Source organism: Triticum urartu, chromosome 5 (genome assembly GCF_003073215.2).
Source record: "Triticum urartu cultivar G1812 chromosome 5, Tu2.1, whole genome shotgun sequence".
Classification (NCBI taxonomy): Eukaryota; Viridiplantae; Streptophyta; class Magnoliopsida; order Poales; family Poaceae; genus Triticum; species Triticum urartu.
The window spans coordinates 578,537,335-578,561,433 of NC_053026.1; the positions used below are offsets into that span (position 1 = coordinate 578,537,335).

Genomic DNA, 24,099 nt, shown 5'->3' on the forward strand with positions numbered 1-24,099 from the left:
GACATATGCCCCCGATGTGCTACGACAACCGAAGACTCCAACCACCTCTTCATCACATTCCCTCTTGCCAATAGGATTTGGCAACGGTTAGGGCTCCTACCAACTTCCAGTGACATCACAGATCTATGGGACATCCCTACCACTCCTCACCTCCCAACCACAGCATGGCCCTTGATCCTACTGGCCTTGCTTTGGATGACTTGGACAGCACATAATGACATGGTTTTTAGATCAATAGACGAAAGCTCTGTAATAACCTTGAGGAACCTTATTTCTGCTTTGGACCTTTGGTCACATCGTCTTGTGAGTTCACAAGACAAGGAGGACGTCTTCTCGTGGCGTTCCTACCTCTCTGCACGTTGCATCATGCCTATGTAATTCCGTACTCACTACCACGGCAGTCCTTTGAGTAATATATTCAGGTGGGGGAGCTCCCCTCGGTGATTCTCAAAAGAAAAACTAATCAAAATGACGTTGCCGAATCCTTTCCTGCTTGTTATAATAAATCGATCTATGTGTCCATTCATTCCATTGGTCACTGCAATGCAGAGCTCCACGTCCATCTTGACCATCTCTCCTCCCATGCATGCACTACGTATATATGCACATGAATCCGGACAAGATTGATGTCTCTATATAACCATGTAGGTTTACCTTTTCTCCTCACACCCAGCCCAGTGTACAGTTCAGTACTTCATCAGTGAGTAGAAGGAAGAAGAGTTAATTAGTGCCAGTTTCTGTGCTCAAAGGTCTCCATGGCTTCCAAGCATATGCTTGCCGTTGTGGTGACAGCGGCCGTGGTCTTCCTCCCGTTGCTTGCTGCATCGGCCACCGTCCATCCCGTGGGGGATGGCACTGTTGGAAATATGCCCTAGAGGCAATAATAAAATGATTATTATTATATTTCTTTGTTCATGATAATTGTCTATTGTTCATGCTATAATTGTGTTATCCGAAAATCGTAATGCATGTGTGAATACATAGACCACAACACGTCCCTAGTGAGCCTCTAGTTGACTAGCTCGTTGATCAAAAGATAGTCATGGTTTCCTGACTATGGACATTGGATGTCATTGATAACGGGATCACATCATTAGGAGAATGATGTGATGTACAAGACCCAATCCTAAGCATAGCTCAAAGATCGTGTAGTTCGTTTGCTGTAGCTTTTCCGAATGTCAAGTATCATTTCCTTAGACCATGAGATTGTGCAACTCCCGGATACCGTAGGAGTGCCTTGGGTGTTCCAAACATCACAACGTAACTGGGTGACTATAAAGGTACATTAAAGGTATCTCCAAAAGTGTCTGTTGGGTTGGCACGAATCGAGACTGGGATTTGTCACTCCGTATGACGGAGAGGTATCTCTGGGCCCACTCGGTAATGCATCATCATAATGAGCTCAATGTGACGAAGTTGTTGATCACGGGATCATGCATTACGGCACGAGTAAAGTGACTTGCCGGTAACGAGATTGAACTAGGTATTGGGATACCGACGATCGAGTCTCGGGCAAGTAACGTACCGATTGACAAAGGGAATTGTATACGGATTGATTAAATCCTCGACATAGTTGTTCATCCAATGAGATCATCATGGAGCATGTGGGAGCCAACATGGGTATCCAGATCCCGCTGTTGGTTATTGACCGGAGAGGCGTCACGGTCATGTCTGCATGTCTCCCAAACCCGTAGGGTCTACACACTTAAGGTTCGGTGACGCTAGGGTTGTAGAGATATTAGAATGCAGTAACCAAAAAGTTGTTCGGAGTCCCGGATGAGATCCCGGATGCCACGAGGAGTTCCGGAATGGTCCGGAGGTAAAGATTTATATATGGGAAGTCCAGTTTTGGCCATCAGGAAGGTTTTGGGGGTTACCGGTATTGTACCGGGACCACCGGAAGGGTCCCGGGGGTCCACCGGGTGGGGCCACCTATCCCGGAGGGCCCCATGGGCTGAATTGGGTGGGGAACCAGCCCTTAGTGGTCTGGTGCGCCCCCCTTGGGCCTGCCCTACGCCTAGGGTTGGGAAACCCTAGGGGTGGGGCGCCCCCCACTTGGCTTGGGGGGGGGGGAAGCCACCCTTGGCCGCCGCCCCTTGAAGATCCATCTCCCTAGGGCCGGCGCCCCCCAAGGCCCCTATATAAAGAAGGGGGGGAGGGAGGGCAGCCGCACCCCCTTGCTCTTGGTGCCTCCCTCTCCCTTCGCAACACCTCTCCTCCCGCTTGTGCTTGGCGAAGCCCTGCCGGGATCCTGCTGCATCCACCACCACGCCGTCGTGCTGCTGGATCTTCATCAACCTCTCCTTCCCCCTTGCTGGATCAAGAAGGAGGAGACGTCTTCCCAACCATACGTGTGTTGAACGCGGAGGTGCTGTCCGTTCGGCACTTGGTCATCGATGATTTGGATCATGATGAGTACGACTCCATCAACCCCGTTCTCTTGAACGCTTCCGCGCACGATCTACAAGGGTATGTAGATGCACTCCTCTCTCCCTCGTTGCTAGATGACTCCATAGATTGATCTTGGTGATGCGTAGAATTTTTTAAAAATTCTGCTACGTTCCCCAACAGTGGCATCATGAGCTAGGTCTATGCGTAGTTTCTATGCATGAGTAGAACACAAAGTAGTTGTGGGCGTCGATATTGTCAATTATCTTGCTGTTACTAGTCTTATATTGATTCGGCGGCATTGTGGGATGAAGCGGCCCGGACCGACCTTACACGTACGGTTACGTGAGACTGGTTCCACCGACTGACATGCACTAGTTGCATAAGGTGGCTGGCGGGTGTCTGTCTCTCCCACTTTACTCGGATCAGATTCGATGAACAGGGTCCTTATGAAGGGTAAATAGAAATTGGCAATTCACGTTGTGGTCTTGGCGTAGGTAAGAAACGTTCTTGCTAGAAACCTTTAGCAGCCACGTAAAAACTTGCAACAACAATTAGAGGACGTCTAACTTGTTTTTGCAGCAAGTGTTTTGTGATGTGATATGGCCAAAGGATGTGATGAATGATATATGTGATGTATGAGATGATCATGTTCTTGTAATAGGAATCACGACTTGCATGTCGATGAGTATGACAACCGGCAGGAGCCATAGGAGTTGTCTTTATTTATTTATGACCTACGTGTCAACATAAACGTCATGTAATTACTTTACTTTATTGCTAAAGCGTTAGCCATAGTAGTAGAAGTAATAGATGACGAGACAACTTCAAGAAGACACGATGATGGAGATCATGGTGTCATGCCGGTGACAACGATGATCATGGAGACCCGAAGATGGAGATCAAAAGGAGCAAATGATATTGGCCATATCATGTCACTATTTGATTGCATGTGATGTTTATCATGTTTTACATCATATTTTCTTAGAACGACGGTAGCTTAAATAAGATGATCCCTCGCAATAATTTCAAGAAAGTGTCCCCCCTAACTGTGCACCGTTGCGAAGGTTCGTTGTTTCGAAGCACCACGTGATGATCGGGTGTGATAGATTCTAACGTTCGAATACAACGGGTGTAAGCCAGATTTACACACGCAATACACTTAGGTTGACTTGACGAGCCTAGCATGTACATACATGGCCTCGGAACACGGAAGACCGAAAGGTCGAGCATGAGTCGTATAGAAGATACGATAAACATGAAGATGTTCACCAATGTTGGCTAGTCCGTCTCACATGATGATCGGACACGGCCTAGTTAACTCGGATCATGTTTCACTTAGATGACTGGAGGGATGTCTATCTGAGTGGGAGTTCATTGAATAATTTGATTAGATGAACTTAATTATCATGAACTTAGTCTAAAATCTTTACAATATGTCTTGTAGATCAAATGGCCCATGTTGTCCTCAACTTCAACGCGTTCCTAGAGAAAACCAAGCTGAAAGACGATGGCAACAACTATACGGACTGGGTCTGGAACCTAAGGATCATCCTCATAGCTGCCAAGAAAGATTATGTCCTAGAAGCACCGCTAGGTGACGCACCTGTCCCAGAGAACCAAGACGTTATGAACGCTTGGCAGTCACGTGCTGATGATTACTCCCTCGTTCAGTGTGGCATGCTTTACAGCTTAGAACCGGGGCTCCAAAAGCGTTTTGAGAGACACGGAGCATATGAGATGTTCGAAGAGCTAAAAATAGTTTTTCAAGCTCATGCCCGGGTCGAGAGATATGAAGTCTCTGACAAGTTCTTCAGCTGTAAGATGGAGGAAAATAGTTCTGTCAGTGAGCACATACTCAGAATGTCTGGGTTGCATAACCGCTTGACTCAGCTGGGAGTTAATCTCCCGGATGACGCGGTCATTGACAGAATCCTTCAGTCGCTTCCACCGAGCTACAAGAGCTTTGTGATGAACTTCAATATGCAGGGGATGGAAAAGACCATTCCTGAAGTGTATTCAATGCTGAAATCAGCAGAGGTGGAAATCAAAAAGGAACATCAAGTGTTGATGGTGAATAAAACCACTAAGTTCAAGAAAGGCAAGGGTAAGAAGAACTTCAAGAAGGACGGCAAGGGAGTTTTTTTTTTGAATATTTACTGTAGGGTAAAAACCCCACAGCCCTTTATTCCAGTCACCAAAAAAACAAACTGTACAGAAAGGGAAGAAAAAGATTACAAACCTAAACTAAAGGGAAGAAGAACTTACAATTACATAAGGGAGTTGACCCAATCTACAAGCCTAGACTTATAGCTATCCTTAAACCTATGTGACAGGAGAAGAATATCATGTACAAAACTGCCCCTCCAGGCAGCAAAAGTAGCCTGGACGCCCCTGAAAGTTCTCCCATTTCTCAGAATCCAGATATTCCAAGCAGCTGTGAGCATAACTTCAAAGAAGAAAGGATGCCCAAATCTCTGCCTTGCTTGGGATATACTTTGCTGAATAGTAGAACCGTGTGACCAATCAATCTGCAGGTAGTTCCAAACCCTGACACTGAAATTACATCCAAAAAAAAGATGAGCTCTGTCCTCCCAAACATAGGCATTACAGATGACACAAAGATTATCAGCCGTAGGGGACCTCCAGTGCCTGCGTACTAGCATGTCCTTAGTGTTGAGCCTGTCAAAAAAGAGAAGCCAGCCAAAAACCTTGATTTTCATAGTACATCTGCTTTGCCAAAGCCACTTGCAAGGCTGAATAGTTGGTAGGTGTGTGTGCATGATGTCATAGAAGCTCTTTGCAGAGTACTGACCAGATTTACTAGGCCAAATCCAAACATCAGGCAATGTTGGATCTCGCTGGAGATGGAACAACCATGCTTCCAAGGTTTCTAGTTCTGTAGCTGCCTATTGAGAGATTGGCAGATAGAACATGGAAAACAAATCCTGAGTTTGTAAGAACTCCCGGACAGAAACCTTATCATCCAAAACAAAGGAAAAAAGCCTTGGCAATCTGAGGCTAAGTGGTCTTGAAGAACCACCTACATGCCAAGCATCCAGCCAAAAGAGAGCAGAATCACCCATATTGACTTGCACTGAAGCAATGGACGTATATGTGTCAGCAAGCTTTAGAATGTCTTTCCACCAAAAAGAGCCAGTTAGGACTGTTGCATGGGGCACTACTCCATCATAATAGCTATCCCAAATCAGTTGCACCCAAGGGACCTGGTGTTTGTTGTAGAACTTATGCATGTGTTTGAGGAGCAGACCTTGGTTTTGGACATTGAGGTTTAAAATGCCAAGACCTCCCTTATCCTTCAGCCTACACACTAAATCCCAGGCAGCTAGTGATTGCTTAGGCACCTCAGAATTTCCTCTCCACAGGCACTGCCTGAAAATCCTATCCAACTGTTTGATAATACCAAGTGGAATATTCAAACTACAGAGGAAATAGATGGGCATGGAAGTAAGTACAGATGTGAGCAATTGCAACCTGGATCCTTGGTTGAGCATGGCAGAACTAACAGATAATCTCCTTTCAACACTATCCACTAGGGGCATGAAATCAATGATTCTAGGTCGTGTAGTACCAAGTGGCAAACCCAGATATGTGAAAGGTAACTGCTCTAGCTTACATCCCAAAATGGAAGATAGTCTCTGTGCCTCAGTTGGATCAACATTAAGTGGCACCATTGATGATTTGGCAAAATTAACCTTTAGGCCTGTGGACTGTTGAAAGATATGAAGCATATTCTGAAGAGCTATCAACTGTTCCTCAACTGCAGAAAGGATAATTATTGTGTCATCTGCGTACTGAATGATGGGAAAATCTGGGTCCTGAGATGGGATGGGTAGTGTTAGAACTCCCTTAGCCAGCATGTCATTGACCACGGATTGCAATAAGTCAGCAGCAATAACAAATAAAAGGGGGGATAATGGATCCCCCTGTCTGACCCCACATTTACATTGGAACTGCTTGCCAGGTACCCCATTAAGCAAAACAGATGATGATCCTGAGGAGAGAATCTCTTTAATCCAAGAAATCCATTTGGCATCAAAACCTTTGTGCTGGAGAACTTGTAATATGAGCTCATGCTCCACTGTGTCAAAAGCTTTAGCAAAATCCAATTTCAGAATTATAATTGGCCTTTTTGATTGGTTGCATTGATGTATATATTCAAAAGCCCAAGCGAGACAGTCCTGGATGGCTCTGTTCTTTAGAAACCCATATTGATTCTTATGGATGCATTGCAAATTGACTTTCTGAAGTCTATTAGCTAAGAGCTTAGTGAGGAACTTGAGGCATGTGTTAGTGAGAGAGATGGGTCTAAAATCCTCAGGTCCCTCGGGAGATAGCATCTTTGAAATTAAGGTAATAAGGGATTCATTAATATTTTCCAAAGAGAGCCTTCCATCATAAAATCCCTGAATGAGAGACAGAAAATCCTTCTCAATGATGGGCCAGCACTTCTTAAGAAAAAGACCATTAAAACCATCCGGCCCAGGAGCTCGATCAGTCGGCAACTCCTTAAGGACAGTGTTGATTTCCTTAGTAGAAAACGGTTCTGACAGAATGCTAAGGCCGTCAACAGGTTGCATAAGAGCTGGTAAATTAAAGCCCATATTAATACCTTGGGCCTGGCCCATTCTGCTTTTAAAAGAAGACCAGAGGATTCCCGCCATTTGAGAATGATCAGAAACTGGGTCCGCTCCTGCAACCCAGAGGCTGGCAATCGTGTTCCTGCGAAGGCGTTCTGAAGCCATTGCATGAAAGAACTTAGAGTTCTCCTCTCCCACCTTAATATAACGGATTGTACACCTCTGCTTCCAATAAATGTAATGAATGCGAAGCAGATTCTCATGGTGCAATTTGACAATCTTCCGAAAGTTAAATTCAGGTGTGGTGAGGGGCCGCAATTCTTCCAGGTCATCAAAGAAAAGGATTACACGAGAGCAATCCATTGTCAGTTGCTTTAGAGCCGACAGGTTTTTGCTCCAAGCCTTGAGGGCAGAACGCAGGCGCTTAAACTTGGTTGTCAGGACGACAGAGGGGGATAGATCAGCAAACACTGGCTGGTTCCACGAAAGCGTGACACAGTCTAAAAACCTTGGCATATCCACCCAATAATTCTCAAACCTGAAGACCCTGGATTTAGGTATATTGGTGTCAATTGAAACCACGCAGGGGACATGATCAGATGACGTTTTTGCCAGGGGTAGAACAACAGTGTTTGGGTAGATAGAAATCCAGTCAAAGGTGGTAAAAAACCAATCAAGCTGTTCAAGCAATGGCTGTTCCTGCATATTGGACCAAGTAAAACTCCGGCCCTTTAATGGCAATTCTAGCAGACCCAAGTGGCCAATAATCTCATTAAAGAGGAAGATGTCATTAACATCACCTCCTGGCCTGTTCCTATTATCAAAGGAACGAATGAAGTTGAAATCCCCCAGAAGCAACCAGTTCTCGTCAGTGGGGATATTAAGATGGTAGAGCCAACTAACAAAATTATCCCTTGGGGGGCCATCACAAGGTCCATAAACGGACACTAGGGTCCACTTCTCAGAATTATGAACTGACTGAAAAGAGACTACGATGCCAAAGCTCTGAATTTGAACAAGCGTCCCTTGGAAGATGGACGAGTTCCAAACCACAAGGATGCCACCAGAAGCACCAATGGCCGGGGCAAACACAAAAGTATCAAAACGCCGAGGACAGAAAGATCTAATTTTCCGAATATCAAAATCAGCACACTTTGTTTCTTGCAGGCAAACTATGGAGCATTGGCTCTCTTCAATCTTTGCTCTCACATCACGCTGACGAGCCTCTGAATTCAGGCCACGGACATTCCAACAAAGCACACGCCAATTACGATAAGTTGTACTATCCATAAAGAGCTCGCAATGATAAGATAAGTACTGTCAGGCATAACCTAACAGTTTCACAGACCACAGTCGCACAATCCAAAAGCGCATACAGTGCAACAAGTTCAGATAAAGTATAGCCATAACAGAAACAAAACCCATGCCAGGCAAGACCCCCCTGGCGCCAATATGGAAACCTAGGTTTACTCATCATCGGGCACCGGGGCAGAAGAGGAGTTCTTAGGAGGAGCCGTAAGCTTCTCCATAGTCAGATGTTCCGCTGAAATTCCCAGACGAGCGCCGACTGCCTGCAGGTCAGCGATGGGTGTTGGTGGAGGTACCGCCTGCGCTGCATCTTCATGAACATCTGAGTCTTCCACTGATGGCTTGGTCTTATTGGCCCTCGGGCGGCGCAATGCAGAGGATTTTGTAGGGATGGCTGAACTTGGTTTGTAACCAGAAGCCTTAGCAGCGCTGCGCGTCATGCGCCTGACAGAAAAGTCCGGAATTGGAGCAACAGTCACTAGCGACTGACGACCTCGCCTGGCCTCACGTCCATGCTTGCCAAGCACTGGAGTAATAACAGACGTGAACTGAAAGTCATCGTCTTTCTGTGGCACATCATCACTGGTATGCTGCACAGGTTCAGCCTGCTCATGGGAAGAGACTTTAGGCTCCACAGGATCCGAGAAAATCTCCTCAATAACCATAGACGAGCGAGGCGCGGGAGGATTGCAATGCGTCATCAAAAGCTCAAAAGAAAAGGCATAATGCTCAGGCAAAACACAAGTGTTGAGTTGAGACTGCCATTGTTGATGTGCTGGTAACGAAGAAGGCACTTTCCTGATGAAAAATTCAGGCAGCAGTGAACGAAAAGACCTCTCCCAGATAAGTTGCGGAGGAAGTACAGGACCATAGACCACACGAACAAGTCCCAGTTGGATTGGATCAAGAGGAGCCACTGGGTGCTGCGGCACAACATGATGGACAGGCTGCTGAACCTCCTCCAAATCCATCTCATTATTAGAGTCCAAGGAGGGGTTGAGGACCATGGAATTCTGCTCCTGGATTATATCCTGCTGCTGACCAGGTTCACCCCCATGCTGTTGCTGGGGCTGCTGAGCCTGCTCTTCCCAAGGGCCCCATCCAACATCATTGTGATTGTTAGCTTCATTGACATCACCCCAGCCATCCACATTGTTACCCTGGTTTGGATTATGATGAGGAGGAACGGCATTCCAACCAAGGGCAGGGTATGGTGGCATTGCCCAGAAGGGCTGCGGTGGGTTGACGCCTGGCATAGGATGTGGGTTGCCGTCAAGGGGCATTGGGTCTTCGTCGGCAGGTATCATAGCATCCGCAAATTCTCCAGTCAAGATGAAACAAGCTGCCGTCCAAGATACAACAGCGCCGCCCCAGTTTGAAAAGTCCCGAAAAACCACAGAACGAGGCACCAATGCATTATCGGGAAAAGAAGCTCTGACCAGGGATCGAACTAGACGACGATCAGTCTGGTTCCAGTAGTGAAACTGGCCAAAAGTGCCAACAACCTCGCCCAAGCAATGCGTGTTGCGATAATCAAGAGGCACTCCAATAAACATGAGCCAGCCCGTTCTATGACCATGAATAGCTCTGAAACCCTCCCCCTGGTCGTGTGGGATAAACCTGACAAAAAACTCCTCTCCATCTTCATCCACACCAAGGGGAAAAGGAGGGTGCTGAGTAAACGAACCCCTCACTACAGGATCCTCCATCTCAAAAAGCCCAACTCCTTGGAACCAAATCTGAGCAGATAGCACCGGAATATGCAGGGTGTGTGTAAGAAAATCAAGAACCTGCTGTCGACGGATAGCAACCAAGTGTGCTTCTGGTATTGGTTCGATGATTGCGACCATGTACCGCTCATGGTTGCGGGGGGGCTTGATGGCAGGCGTGTAGAAGGTCCTCGGGAGCCGATCTTCTCCGCCGTCAACGACATCATATCCAGCCGGAACAAAGCGATGCGGGTCAATCGCATAGACCGCCATTGGCGATGAGGACGATGCAACTGAGGGCACGGTGGATGCAGCGACGTCCGGCGGAGATTGTGAGCTTGGCGGCGCTTGGTGGGAGACGGCCGATTGGGGTTTTTTTGGGAGGTGAAGGCGTCGGTTTTGGTGAAACCGAAGAGGCGAGAGAGTTGTCTTGCTTGGCGCGGGCTCCAAAGCCTTTGGATGGGACTTTGGGTACCCAGAGAGGAGAATCGGGTGGTTGGCCAGTGCAGTCCCGCTTAATGTGACCAGACCGAAAACAATTCCTACACCGAATCCTATTAGTACAGGTCTCTGTCTGGTGGCCCATACCCAAGCATTTCTGACTGTCCCAAAACGCAGCAGCCATATTTTCAATCATCTCGTCAAAGCTCTGTAAATCCCTGACAACATCCTGCGGCGATGGAGGGGATAGCTCGAAAACTGTGGAGTTACGTTGGGCCAAACTATCCGCTTCATCATCAGAAATTTCAATGGGCTGAGAGGAGGAGTATGTGGGCTGAGATGTAGGCCCAGAGCCTTCCAGAGGTGGAGAATCCGGAATGTCCACAAAGTCCGGTCCAATAAACTTCAAACCAGCAGGAGATCCGGAGTTGCCGCCAACAGACAGCGGAGATTCCGGAGAAAGTTGAAACGAGCCAAAAAGGATCGCCGGAGGAGGTGAGCTAGCTGCGGCCATCACCGGAGATGAGGGGCCTGATGCTTCTTGGGTTGAAACCTGATAACCAGCCTCACAGATAGTCAACACTTCTGAGGGCGAGGGATGATAACTATAACCCTTACGAGCAGGATAGTTGAGAAACGTAGCAAAACGTAGCGATTTCTTTGTGTGACCAGAGGTAGATCGACCACGCATTGAGGATTTGCTAGGAATATGATTCATGGCCTGCATCCCTAATAAAACCCTATGTTTTGTTGGACTAACTAAGGTCCATTCCTGCTGGCATTCAGCCTGCCACAGACGGAATTCTTTCTCCCAATCTGGACCACCATGGCCCCAGAGATGAAAATAGCACTTGAAAAGGTCGCAGACAAAGCTACGCTGGTGCAGAATGAAAAACCCGACTTGCTTGCAGGAAACCGTGAAAGAGAAAACCCGATCATTAAGGTACGATACCTTGAGATAGGAGCAATAACCACCAATTGCAGATTCAAGGGCAAGGCCAACATTATCCTCATCCAGACGAAAAGAGTGCCTGGCAAAAGAGACCACCATCGTGAAGTGCCCCGAGTCCGAGGTCAGATGCACAGATCAGTTGAAAGTGCGCTGGATCTCAGCCGCCAAAGCCATCCCCGGGTTAAAGTCCAAACCCAATGAGATGGAGGCATGCACCGCCATGGGGATGACAACCAACGAGGAGAGCAACGTGCGCCGGAGAGAATGGTGCGATCAGAGGTGAAAACCCACGGTCAGATGGGCTGATCGCCGGTGGGGTGGGTGGCTAGGGTTAAGGTGGCGGCGGGGTGGAGGTGGGAGCCATCATTGACGGCAAGGGAGTTGCCGCGCCTGGTAAGCAAGCTGCCGGGAAGAAGCCAAAGAATGGACCCAAGCCCGAGACTGAGTGTTTTTATTGCAAGGGAAGTGGTCACTGGAAGCGGAACTGCCCCAAATACTTAGCGGACAAGAAGGCCGGCAACACTAAAGGTATATGTGATATACATGTAATTGATGTGTACCTTACCAGTACTCGTAGTAGCTCATGGGTATTTGATACCGGCGCGGTTGCTCACATTTGTGACTCAAAGCAGGAGCTGCGGAATAAGCAGAGACTGGCGAAGGACGAGGTGACGATGCGCGTCGGGAATGGTTCCAAGGTCGATGTGATCGCCGTCGGCACGCTGCCTCTACATTTACCTACGGGATTAGTTTTAAACCTCAATAATTGTTATTTAGTGCCAGCTTTGAGCATGAACATTGTATCAGGATCTCGTTTAATTCGAGATGGCTACTCATTTAAATCCGAGAATAATGGTTGTTCTATTTATATGAGAGATATGTTTTATGGTCATGCTCCGATGGTGAATGGTTTATTCTTAATGAATCTCGAGCGTAATGCTACACATATTCATAGTGTGAATACCAAAAGATGTAAGGTTGATAATGATAGTCCCACATACTTGTGGCACTGCCGCCTTTGTCACATAGGTGTCAAATGCATGAAGAAGCTCCATGCAGATGGACTTTTAGAGTCTCTTGATTACGAATCATTTGACACGTGCGAACCATGCCTCATGGGTAAAATGACCAAGACTCTATTCTCAGAAACAATGGAGCGAGCAACCAACTTATTGGAAATCATACATACTAATGTGTGCGGTCCAATGAGTGTTGAGGCTCGCGGTGGCTATCGTTATGTTCTCACCCTCACTGATGACTTGAGTAGATATGGGTATGTCTACTTAATGAAACACAAGTCTGAGACCTTTGAAAAGTTCAAGGAATTTCAGAGTGAGGTTGAGAATCAACGTGACAAAAAAATCAAGTTCTTGCAACTAGATCGTGGGGGAGAATACTTGAGTCACGAATTTGGCACACACTTAAGAAAATGTGGAATAGTTTCACAACTCACGCCGCCTGGAAGACCTCAGCGTAATGGTGTGTCCGAACGTCGTAATCGCACTCTATTAGATATGGTGCGATCTATGATGTCTCTTACCGATTTACCGCTGTCATTTTGGGGCTATGCTTTAGAGACTGCCGCATTCACTTTAAATAGGGCTCCGTCGAAATCCGTTGAGACGACACCGTATGAATTATGGTTTGGGAAGAAACCTAAGCCATCGTTTCTAAAAGTTTGGGGATGCGATGCTTATGTCAAGAAACTTCAACCAGAAAAGCTCGAACCCAAATCGGAAAAATGCGTCTTCATAGGATACCCTAAAGAAACTATCGGGTATACCTTCTACCTTAGATCTGAAGGCAAGTTCTTTGTTGCCAAGAATGGGTCCTTTCTTGAGAAAGAGTTTCTCTCAAAAGAAATAAGTGGGAGGAAAGTAGAACTTGATGAAGTATTACCTCTTGAACCGGTAAGTGGCGCAGCTCAAGAAAATGTTCCAGAGGTGCCTGCACCGACTAGAGAGGAAGTTAATGATGATGATCATGAAACTTCAGATCAAGTTGCTACTGAACTTCGTAGGTCCACGAGGACATGTTCTACACCAGAGTGGTACGGCAACCCTGTCTTGGAAATCATGTTGTTAGACAACGGTGAACCTTCAAACTATGAAAAAGCGATGGCGGGCCCGGATTCCGACAAATGGCTGGAAGCCATGAAACCCGAGATAGGATCCATGTATGAAAATGAAGTATGGACTTTGACTGACTTGCCCGATGATCGACGAGCCATAGAAAATAAATGGATCTTTAAGAAGAAGACAGACACGGATGGTAATGTGACAATCTATAAAGCTCGGCTTGTCGCTAAGGGTTATCGACAAGTTCAAGGGGTTGACTACGATGAGACTTTCTCACCCGTAGCGAAGCTGAAGTCCGTCTGAATCATGTTAGCAATTACCGCATTCTATGATTATGAGATATGGCAAATGGACGTCAAAACGGCATTCCGTAATGGTTTCCTTAAGGAAGAATTGTATATGACGCAGCCGGAAGGTTTTGTCGATCCTAAGAATGCTGACAAGGTGTGCAAGCTCCAACGCTCGATTTATGGGCTGGTGCAAGCATCTCGGAGTTGGAACATTCGTTTTGATGAGATGATCAAAGCGTTTGGGTTTACGCAGACTTATGGAGAAGCCTGCATTTACAAGAAAGTGAGTGGGAGCTCTGTAGCATTTCTCATATTGTATGTGGATGACATACTGTTGATGGGAAATGATATAGAATTCTTGGAAAGCGTAAAGGCCTACTTGAACAAGTGTTTTTCAATGAAGGACCTTGGAGAAGCTGCTTATATATTAGGCATCAAGATCTATAGAGATAGATCGAGACGCCTCATTGGTCTTTCACAGAGTACGTACCTTGACAAGATATTGAAGAAGTTCAAAATGGATCAGTCAAAGAAGGGGTTATTGCCTGTATTGCAAGGTACGAGATTGAGCACGGCTCAATGCCCGACCACGGCAGAAGATAGAGAAAAGATGAGTGTCATCCCCTATGCCTCGGCCATAGGGTCTATCATGTATGCTATGCTGTGTACCAGACCTGATGTAAACCTTGCCGTAAGTTTGGTAGGAAGGTACCAAAGTAATCTCGGCATGGAACATTGGACAACAGTCAAGAATATCCTGAAGTACCTGAAAAGGACTAAGGACATGTTTCTCATGTATGGAGGTGACGAAGAGCTCGTCGTAAAGGGTTACGTCGATGCTAGCTTCGACACAGATCTGGATGACTCTAAGTCACAAACCGGATACGTGTATATTTTGAATGGTGGGGCAGTAAGCTGGTGTAGTTGCAAGCAAAGCATTGTGGCGGGATCTACATGTGAAGCGGAGTACATGGCAGCCTCAGAGGCAGCACAAGAAGCAGTCTGGGTGAAGGAGTTCATTACCGACCTAGGAGTCATACCCAATGCGTCGGGCCCGATGACTCTCTTCTGTGACAACACTGGAGCTATTGCCCTTGCCAAGGAGCCCAGGTTTCACAGGAAGACCACGCATATCAAGCGTTGCTTCAACTCCATTCGTGAAAGTGTTCAAAATGGAGACATAGAGATTTGTAAAGTACATACGGACCTGAATGTGGCAGATCCGTTGACTAAACCTCTCCCTAGAGCAAAACATGATCAACACCAGAACTGCATGGGTGTTCGATTCATCACAATGTAACTAGAATATTGACTCTAGTGCAAGTGGGAGACTGTTGGAAATATGCCCTAGAGGCAATAATAAAATGATTATTATTATATTACTTTATTCATGATAATTGTCTATTGTTCATGCTATAATTGTGTTATCCGGAAATCGTAATACATGTGTGAATACATAGACCACAACATGTCCCTAGTGAGCCTCTAGTTGACTAGCTCGTTGATCAAAAGATAGTCATGGTTTCCTGATTATGGACATTGGATGTCATTGATAACGGGATCACATCATTAGGAGAATGATGTGATGGACAAGACCCAATCCTAAGCATAGCTCAAAGATCGTGTAGTTCGTTTGCTGTAGCTTTTCTGAATGTCAAGTATCATTTCCTTAGACCATGAGATTGTGCAACTCCCGGATACCGTAGGAGTGCCTTGGGTGTGCCAAACGTCAGAACGTAACTGGGTGACTATAAAGTTACATTACAGGTATCTCCAAAAGTGTCTGTTGGGTTGGCACGAATCGAGACTGGGATTTGTCACTCCGTATGATGGAGAGGTATCTCTGGGCCCACTCGGTAATGCATCATCATAATGAGCTCAATGTGACCAAGTTGTTGATCACGGGATCATGCATTACGGCACGAGTAAAGTGACTTGCCGGTAACGAGATTGAACTAGGTATTGGGATACCGACGATCGAGTCTCGGGAAAGTAACGTACCGATTGACAAAGGGAATTGTATACAGATTGATTAAATCCTCGACATCGTGGTTCATCTGATGAGATCATCGTGGAGCATGTGGGAGCCAACATGGGTATCTAGATCCCGCTATTGGTTATTGACCGGAGAGGCGTCTCGGTCATGTCTGCATGTCTCCCGAACCCGTAGGGTCTACACACTTAAGGTTCGGTGACGCTTGGGTTGTAGAGATATTAGTATGCAGTAACCCGAAAGTTGTTCGGAGTCCCGGATGAGATCCCGGATGTCACGAGGAGTTCCGGAATGGTCCGGAGGTAAATATTTATATATGGGAAGTCCAGTTTTGGCCATCGGGAAGGTTTCAGGGGTTACCGGTATTGTACCGGGACCACCGGAAGGGTCCCGGGGCTCCACCGGGTGGGGCCACCTATCTCGGAGGGCCCCATGGGCTGAATTGGGTGGGGAACCAGCCCTTAGTGGGCTGGTGCGCCCCCCTTGGGCCTGCCCTGCGCCTAGGGTTGGGAAACCCTACGGGTGGGGCGCCCCCCACTTGGCTTGGGGGGGGGGGGAAGCCACCCTTGGCCACCGCCCCTTGGAGATCCATCTCCCTAGGGCCGGCGCCCCCCAAGGCCCCTATATAAAGAAGGAGGGAGGGAGGGCAGCCACACCCCTTGATCTTGGCGCCTCCCTCTCCCTCCGTAACACCTCTCCTCCCCGCTTGCGCTTGGCGAAGCCCTGCCGGGATCCTGCTGCATCCATCACCACGCCGTCGTGCTGCTGGATCTTCATCAACCTCTCCTTTCCCCTTGCTAGATCAAGAAGGAGGAGACGTCTTCCTAACCATACGTGTGTTGAACGCGGAGGTGCCGTCCGTTCGGCACTAGGTCATCGGTGATTTGAATCACGTCGAGTACGACTCCATCAACTCCATTCTCTTGAACGCTTCCACACGCGATCTACAAGGGTATGTAGATGCACTCCTCTCTCCCTCGTTGCTAGATGACTCCATAGATTGATCTTGGTGATGCGTAGAAAATTTTAAAATTCTGCTACGTTCCCCAACAGGCACAGGGTGGACGCTTGGGTTTGACTACACCGCCTGGCAACGCGCTAGGTAACCAATCAATCCAAGTGTTATGACACAACAAACATACGGAGTATACACCATTATTTGCTCCAAAATATTTCCAAACGAATTAGTTTGTTGCACGTACTTAGTGCCTGTTTGGCACCCCTCCGCTCCGCAACTCCGGTTCAGAGCGGAGTGGCATGCAGGCTATAATTTAAGGAGCGGTTAGAACCGAGCTCCGCGCGCTCCGCTCCATAGATGGTTGCTGAACAGGGCCTTATTTAAAAAAGACGAGCTTTTACCATCAATTTTAAATAAACTCGTGATCCTATCAGAAAATTGTAATGAAGCTCGAGCTAATTCATCCACATACATGTTTGCAGTGTTCAATTACAAAAAGGCCTCCCATAACGTGGTGGAAGTGAGCGGACCGGACTTCAAGGCATGTAAGAACAGCAAGGGCACTGGTGCCTGGACCTCCAGCATCGATCAGGTCCACCTAGGCAATGCGGGGAGGAGGTGGTTTATCCGCACCGTGGGGAACCACTGCAAGATGGGCATGAAGCTCAACGTTACCATCCTCGCGGCGGACGCATCTTCGCCTGCCCCTGCACCAGCTTCGTGGTCATCGACTGCTCATCGTGCGTCCAGGCGGCCATTCTTTTAATTTCAAAAGGATGTGCATGATCGACGTAGACGTGTAAGTGTGTTTATGTGAGAGTCGATGAGTGTTGAGTTGTTCATTATTCTGTGGTTATCTTTGCTCTTACAATTTGTTTATTACATAATACATAAAAATTTGTTTGTTGCATCGTTGTGAACGTGTGCCCTTCAAAGCACACACACACACACACACACACACACACAGAGAGAGAGAGAGAGAGGTGCCACCATGGTCATGCTTGGCGAGCAACTCCGCATTCATCCTCAAGAGGCTCATGGAGTCTCGGGCTGGGGTTATCAATCCGAGTCATGATGCACAACAACTTGTGCTTCTCAATGGGGATGGTGTCGTCATTGATACTTACTATATCTCTGAGAGGACAAAATCGTGACAACATGACATGATACTTAGTTTCTTTGGCAAGTTGTGCTGATCGACAAGGGCTACTGGATCCAAACCCTTCAACTCCGGTGGTTTTGCTCCTTGATTCGGATCCACTTCTTATGGTGGAAGGTGGAGTCGATCACTTAGTGTAACAACCGATGCGGCGAACTGGTGACTGTACAACTCCTCATGATGGCTCCGAAGCATCAAAGAGCAAGAAGACGGTGGAGGTGGTGCGGGAGTTTTACTTTGCTAGCTCTGTGCGGTCTCAGTCCAGTAAAGATTGCGGTCTTAGCCCAACAAAGATGCAGTGATTCATCAATTAATGGTAGACATGCATGGGAATACCCTTTTTCTGAACCATGCAGGAGATCTGTATGTATTTCATTCATAATAAAGAAGGTATGAAGCACGACCGATACATCACCAATGATGGCACAACCCACACACCAAGAGTCCACGACCTAACATCACCAGAAAGATACAAACAACAGAAATCAATTTGCTAAGTTGACTATCAACCCCCAACAATCACTTTTGAGACATGCTCAAGATACTAATTCAAGGTGGTAGGTTGAGAGCTACAAAAAAAGTTGCCACAAGAGATGTGCAAATGGGCAATAAAGGAACAAATGTCAAATAGTTTCCTCTCCATCGCAAAGGCAACACTTCTTGTTGTCATCCAAGATGCTTTGTTAAAAACGACATGGATACTAAATAAAATCTTAATCTAAATGGAACCATAATATTCAAAGAAACTTTATGTGTAAAGGGTGGTTATCATTTACAACGTCAGAACACATTTACTTTCCCTGCAAAAGAGAGAGTAAATTGACTTGATTGTGAAGGACCCTCACGTATGCCACTTCCACTGTAAATTTGCAACACATATGACTCATGTGTTCGTTCAACCGATATCATCCGCTGAACCAAATGCATCTATGTTGCCCATTTAGAACCATTCAGTTGCCAACAAAAGCCAACATTTAGCACTGTCCCTGCCAATACCTCAGCTACAGAAGCATTCCTACTTCGCAAGTAGTTGGATTTGTTCCTACAGAAAGCTAAACCATCACAATAAACAGAGAAGGCATCAACTTCGGTTTGATCCTAGCAGTCAAAGTGAATCTTACTACATCACTGTTGTATGATGGGCCGACCAAAAACAATTTCAGTGGAATTGAATGTGGGAAGTAGCTGCCAAACGGAATGATTTTGTTCTCCAGTTGTTCTTCCCTAAAAAGGCTTGTTGAGATTGAAGACTTCAAGCTCCAAAGTATTACTGTGTACATCAAAGTGGAATGGACACTGACCAAGATATAGCCTGAAGGAAGTTTCCAAGCAATTTGGCCATGTGCAGAAAGCGTTTTGAAAGATACGTGACACTCCAATGAACATTGCAAAGTTGGATCATTTTTTGTTGATGTCAAATTACAGCATGAACATGTGAAAACCATTAGAGAAAAGGAGAGAAGATGCATGTCCAGGAACAATTACAAGGAAACTCCATTGAAGTGGTCAAGAAGGAGAATGGTCAAGTAGGTGGATTGGTACCTCATCTAATTGATGAAGGTGTATCCATCCTTCAGTACGCTGATGATACAATCATCTTTATGGAGCATGACTTGGCCAAGGCGAGAAATATGAAGCTGGTGCTATGCCTATTTGAACAATTGACCGGGTTAAAGATTAACTTTCATAAGAGCGAGCTGTTCTGCTTTGGTAGGGCCAAAGATGAACAGGAGGCTTACAGGCAATTGTTTGGGTGTGAGTTGGGCGAGTTACCCTTCTCTTACCTGGGGATTCCAATCCATCATCGTAGGCTGACTAACAGAGAGTGGAAGTGCATCGAGGATCGGTTTGAGAAAAAAATGAGTTGTTGGAAGGGTAAGCTCATGTCATACGGAGGCCGATTAATCCTGATTAACTCGGTGCTCACGAGTATGCCAATGTTTCTCCTATCATTCTTTGAGGTCCCAGTTGGGGTTAGGAAGAGACTGGACTTCTATCGATCGCGCTTCTTTTGGCAGGGTGATGAGCTTAAAAGAAAATATCGGCTTGCTAAATGGGACATCATCTGTAGACCGAAAGACCAAGGGGGTCTAGGTATTGAGAATCTAGAAGTTAAGAATAAATGCCTTCTTAGCAAGTGGCTGTGGAAGCTCTCATTGGAGAATGACGCCATGTGGGCTCAAATCCTTCGTAGCAAGTATCTCCAGACAAAAACTTTGTCCCAGGTCACTGTCAGGCCGACCGATTCGCCTTTCTGGAAAGGCTTGATGAAAGTCAAACAGTCGTTATTTAATAGGACGAAGTTTGTTATTGGAAACGGCATGAGTACACGTTTCTGGGAGGATACTTGGCTCGGCGAAACACCCTTGGCCATCCAATATCCGTCGTTATACCGTATTGTGCAACGACGTGAGGTGTTCGTTGCATCGGTCTTTCAATCGACCCCCCTTAATATTCAGTTCCGACGAACGCTAGCGGGCAATCATTGGGAACAATGGCTCCATCTAGTTAGGAGACTGATGGACGTCCAGCTTTCACAACAACCCAATGAATTACGCTGGAAACTGACTAAATCTGGAGTATTTACGGTTAAATCAATGTATATTGATGTTATTAACTCAAACTCCATCCCTACGTCCAAGCATGTTTGGGATGTCAAAGTTCCTTTGAAAATAAAAGTGTTTATGTGGTTTGTCCATAAACAAGTTATTTTAACTAAGGACAACCTTTTGAAGCGTAATTGGATAGGACCTACTAGGTGTAGTTTCTGTGATCGGGATGAGACTATCAAACATCTCTTTTTTGATTGCCCGTTAGCCAAGGTACTTTGGCAGACGATCCACATTGCTTTTAGTATCAATCCACCGAATTCTGTTTATGCGTTATTTGGGACATGGCTTAATGGGATTGAGGCTAACTTAGCGAGACACATTCGGGTTGGAGTTTGTGCTTTGCTGTGGACTATCTGGACTTGCAGAAATGATTTGGTTTTTAACAGAATATCATATATACATTTTTTGTAGGTCATATTCCGAACTACGGCACTGATCCGTTCGTGGTCTCTACTCACCCAGACGGAGGCCAGGGAGCATTTGGTTACTGGGTCTTTCCGATGGGAGATGGTAGCTCGGGATATTTTCAACCGGTTTGGATGGCGGTCATGTAATAGGATTGCTTAGATTTCCTATCTATTTTTTAGCCAGCCGGTTGTGGCGTCTTTTCTTGGCTAGTTGGTGTTTCTAGCCCTTTTTTTTGCTCTGTGTGAGCTGTCTGTGCTTCTATTTTGAGACCTTTGGAACCATGTTGACACTACTTTTTTGGTTAATAAGAGGGCCGTATGCATCTTTCTGATGCAGAGGCCGGGGAATCACCCCTTTTCCAAAAAAAAATTGAAGTGGATTTTTGCAACCGCCTTCATCATCCCTTGTTGTATTCAGGGATGAAGAAGCACCATCACCCATGAGGGCTTTCTGAGCCAAAAAGGAGGTTTTTCGCCGACAATAACATTGTCGTTGTGGCACGTCGACCAGCGATCCCAGTGCTCCTCAAAATCCAGGTTGGTTGCATGTTGTCAATGGCGTCAATGAAAAATGCCGGAACCACCACCCATGAGCCTCCAACCTTGTTCTTGGATCTTTGTACAAACAAATTGCACCGTGCGAGAAGGGATCCGCCACAGACATAACAAACACCACCAGATCTATCACACCAAGGAAACGATTGAATAAGGTTCCCACTGATCCCTTAAGTTAATTGGGGGGGATCGAGATAGGGACGAAATATAATGACATGTGACCAACACAAAAAAGACATCAACGGTTTTTTAGTTTTTTGTGCAACTCGTAAAATCAATGTTTTTCTTGACAAGGCAGGCTTGAAGAATTTTGGAGAATCCATCCTTGCTTAGTGCTAGCATTTTATAAACAGTTTATTTCCTAAACACATCTATACTTGAAACTCAAGTTGGAAGTCACCCATCCCAAATATGGCCTGCGATAGTTGAAGGAAAAGATGTCCTCAAGCAAGATCTTATAAAGTGGATAGGTAATGGTAATGCTACTAGGATTTTGAAAGATAATTGGATATTGCGGGGCGAGATGATGTATCCAATTGTTCCCTTGGTTCCTAACCCGCCGATGCTAGCGTTAGAGTTAATGGATGGTTCCAACGCGAGATGAAATTCTACGTTGATAGAGAAATTTTTTCCCTCCTGATGCCACCGTCATTCTCCAAATTCCTATCTATACAAAAAAATATTAGTGACTTTTGGGCCTGGAATTTTGAAAAGAGCGGTGTCTTTAGTGTGAGATTGACATATTTGATTATTGCAGCGTCAAAGAAGCATAGAGAGGACTGGTAGAGGAAAGAGTGGACTAATCTAATACAGAATTAGATGAGAAAACATGGGCAAAATTATGAAAGTTTACGGTCCCATGAAAGTTGAAGGTTTTCGTTTCGAGGCTCGCTTGGCAATCTTTGCCAATAGAGAATGTTCTAATGCATAGGAAAATGTTGACGACGTGCACTTCTATTATTTGCGGCATGAAGGATTCATGGAGGAACTACTTGTTGAGTGCTTGATGGCAAGGTGCATATGGGTGTTGGTTGATATGGAACTGGTGGAACATTTGATGGCGACCGAAGAACCAAATGCTAGCAACTGGTTATTTGCTATGATTGAAGTGCTACCCCATGAAATCGTCAAAATACTGACAACCACTCTATGGGAGGACATCGAGAAGGAAGCTGGTCCACGAAGGATTACATCAAAACCCGCGGTCAACCCATCTGTTTGTCACAAATTTTATTGCTGAGCCTGGCCAGATTGTTAGAACCGGCCCAGATCAGCGCACACACACACATGCGAGGGTGGATTTAGAATCAACTCTGAAGAACACTGATGAACAGAGAAAACAGGGAGGAGACTGAGTTTTGCGACGCGCTTAACCTGTGTCTTTTCTGTTTCCTTCCTTTATTCTCAAGCCTAACAACCTCACAGCATGTACTGCCCACGATCCGTTTTACCCGCGCCATCCCACGGACAGAGTCGTGGCCAGTACGCCCACAATTACAACAGCAAAGAGAGCTATGACTAAGTCTGAAGAAAAGAGTAGCCTGATACTAACCTGTCTAAACTGAACCTGACCGTGTACACTGCATGTTTCAGGATTATTCAGAAAACTAACTTACTGAAAATTGAATAGGTGCAACTATATTAACATGACATTTCACCTCCTTAAGCTTGTTGCACCAGCTTGACACTTTGTAACCCAATCTTCTCCTTTATTTGTTGAAACAGAAACCTTGGAAGAGACTTGGTCAGAATATCAGCATGTTGATCTTCAGTTCTGACATGCTCCATTGCAATTCTCCCTTCTTTGACACAATCTCTCATGAAGTGATATCGAATATTGATATGTTTGCTTCTCTCATGAAACACGGGATTCTTGCATAGAGCAATCGCTGACTGATTGTCCACTCTTAACACCAACCTGTCCGGCTCTCAACCAAGTATTTCTCCTAGGAGCTGACCCAACCAGATTGCTTGACAAGTAGCTGATGCAGCTGCTACATATTCAGCCTCACAGGAGAATTGAGCGACAATTTTCTGCTTTTGCGATGTCCAGGTTATCGGGCAGCCGCCATAGTAAAACAGAACACCTGAAGTACTCTTGCGATCATCAATGTCTCCTGCATGATCATTATCGCTGTATCCTACCAGTTGAGGCGCATACTCTCTGGACTTATTGTAGACACATCCAAGGTTGACTGTACCTTTTACGTACCTCAAAATGTGTTTCACTGCAACCAAGTGCTCTTTTGTGGGCTTCTCCATAAATCTGCCGACAAAACCCACTGCAAAACCGAGATCAGGACGTGTGTGAAGCAAGTATCTCAAACTCCCCACTAAACTCCTGTATTGCGTGGCATCAATTTCTTCAGCCTGACTGTTCTTGCTGAGTTTCAGCCTAGGTTCCAGGGGGGTTTGGGCTGAATTACAGTTTGACATCCCCATTTTCTCAAGGATCCGAGCAGCATAACCTGATTGGCACAAAACAATTCCTTCTTCTGATTGCTTAACCTCAATACCCAGTTAATAACTTAGTAGACCCAAGTCACTCATGCTGAACTTGGACTTCTTCTGATTGGCACAAAACAATTCCTTCTTCTGATTGCTCCTTGAACTCCTTGATGTCACGGTCACTACCGCCTGTGATAATC

The 24,099-nt window shown here is 46.0% G+C and overlaps 1 protein-coding gene across 1 annotated transcript; it reads left to right on the top strand.

Annotated features, from left to right (window-relative positions):
- The first annotated feature begins 755 nt into the window (after nt 1-755).
- LOC125507436 (mavicyanin-like) lies at nt 756-17,484 on the top strand. The gene is made up of 3 exons (XM_048672013.1): nt 756-852; nt 16,814-16,855; nt 17,168-17,484. The coding sequence occupies exons 1-3, from the start codon at nt 756-758 to the stop codon at nt 17,482-17,484; spliced, it is 456 nt and encodes a 151-aa protein (XP_048527970.1).
- Nucleotides 17,485-24,099: the final 6,615 nt, after the last annotated feature.

Coding starts and splice junctions, on each gene's coding strand:
- LOC125507436 (XM_048672013.1), top strand. CDS start 756: ATGGCTTCCAAGCATATGCTTGCCGTTGTGGTGACAGCGGCCGTGGTC. Junction 853..16,813: donor CGTCCATCCCGTGGGGGATG/GCACTGTTGGAA, acceptor GTTCCCCAACAG/GCACAGGGTGGACGCTTGGG. Junction 16,856..17,167: donor TGACTACACCGCCTGGCAAC/GCGCTAGGTAAC, acceptor ATTGTAATGAAG/CTCGAGCTAATTCATCCACA.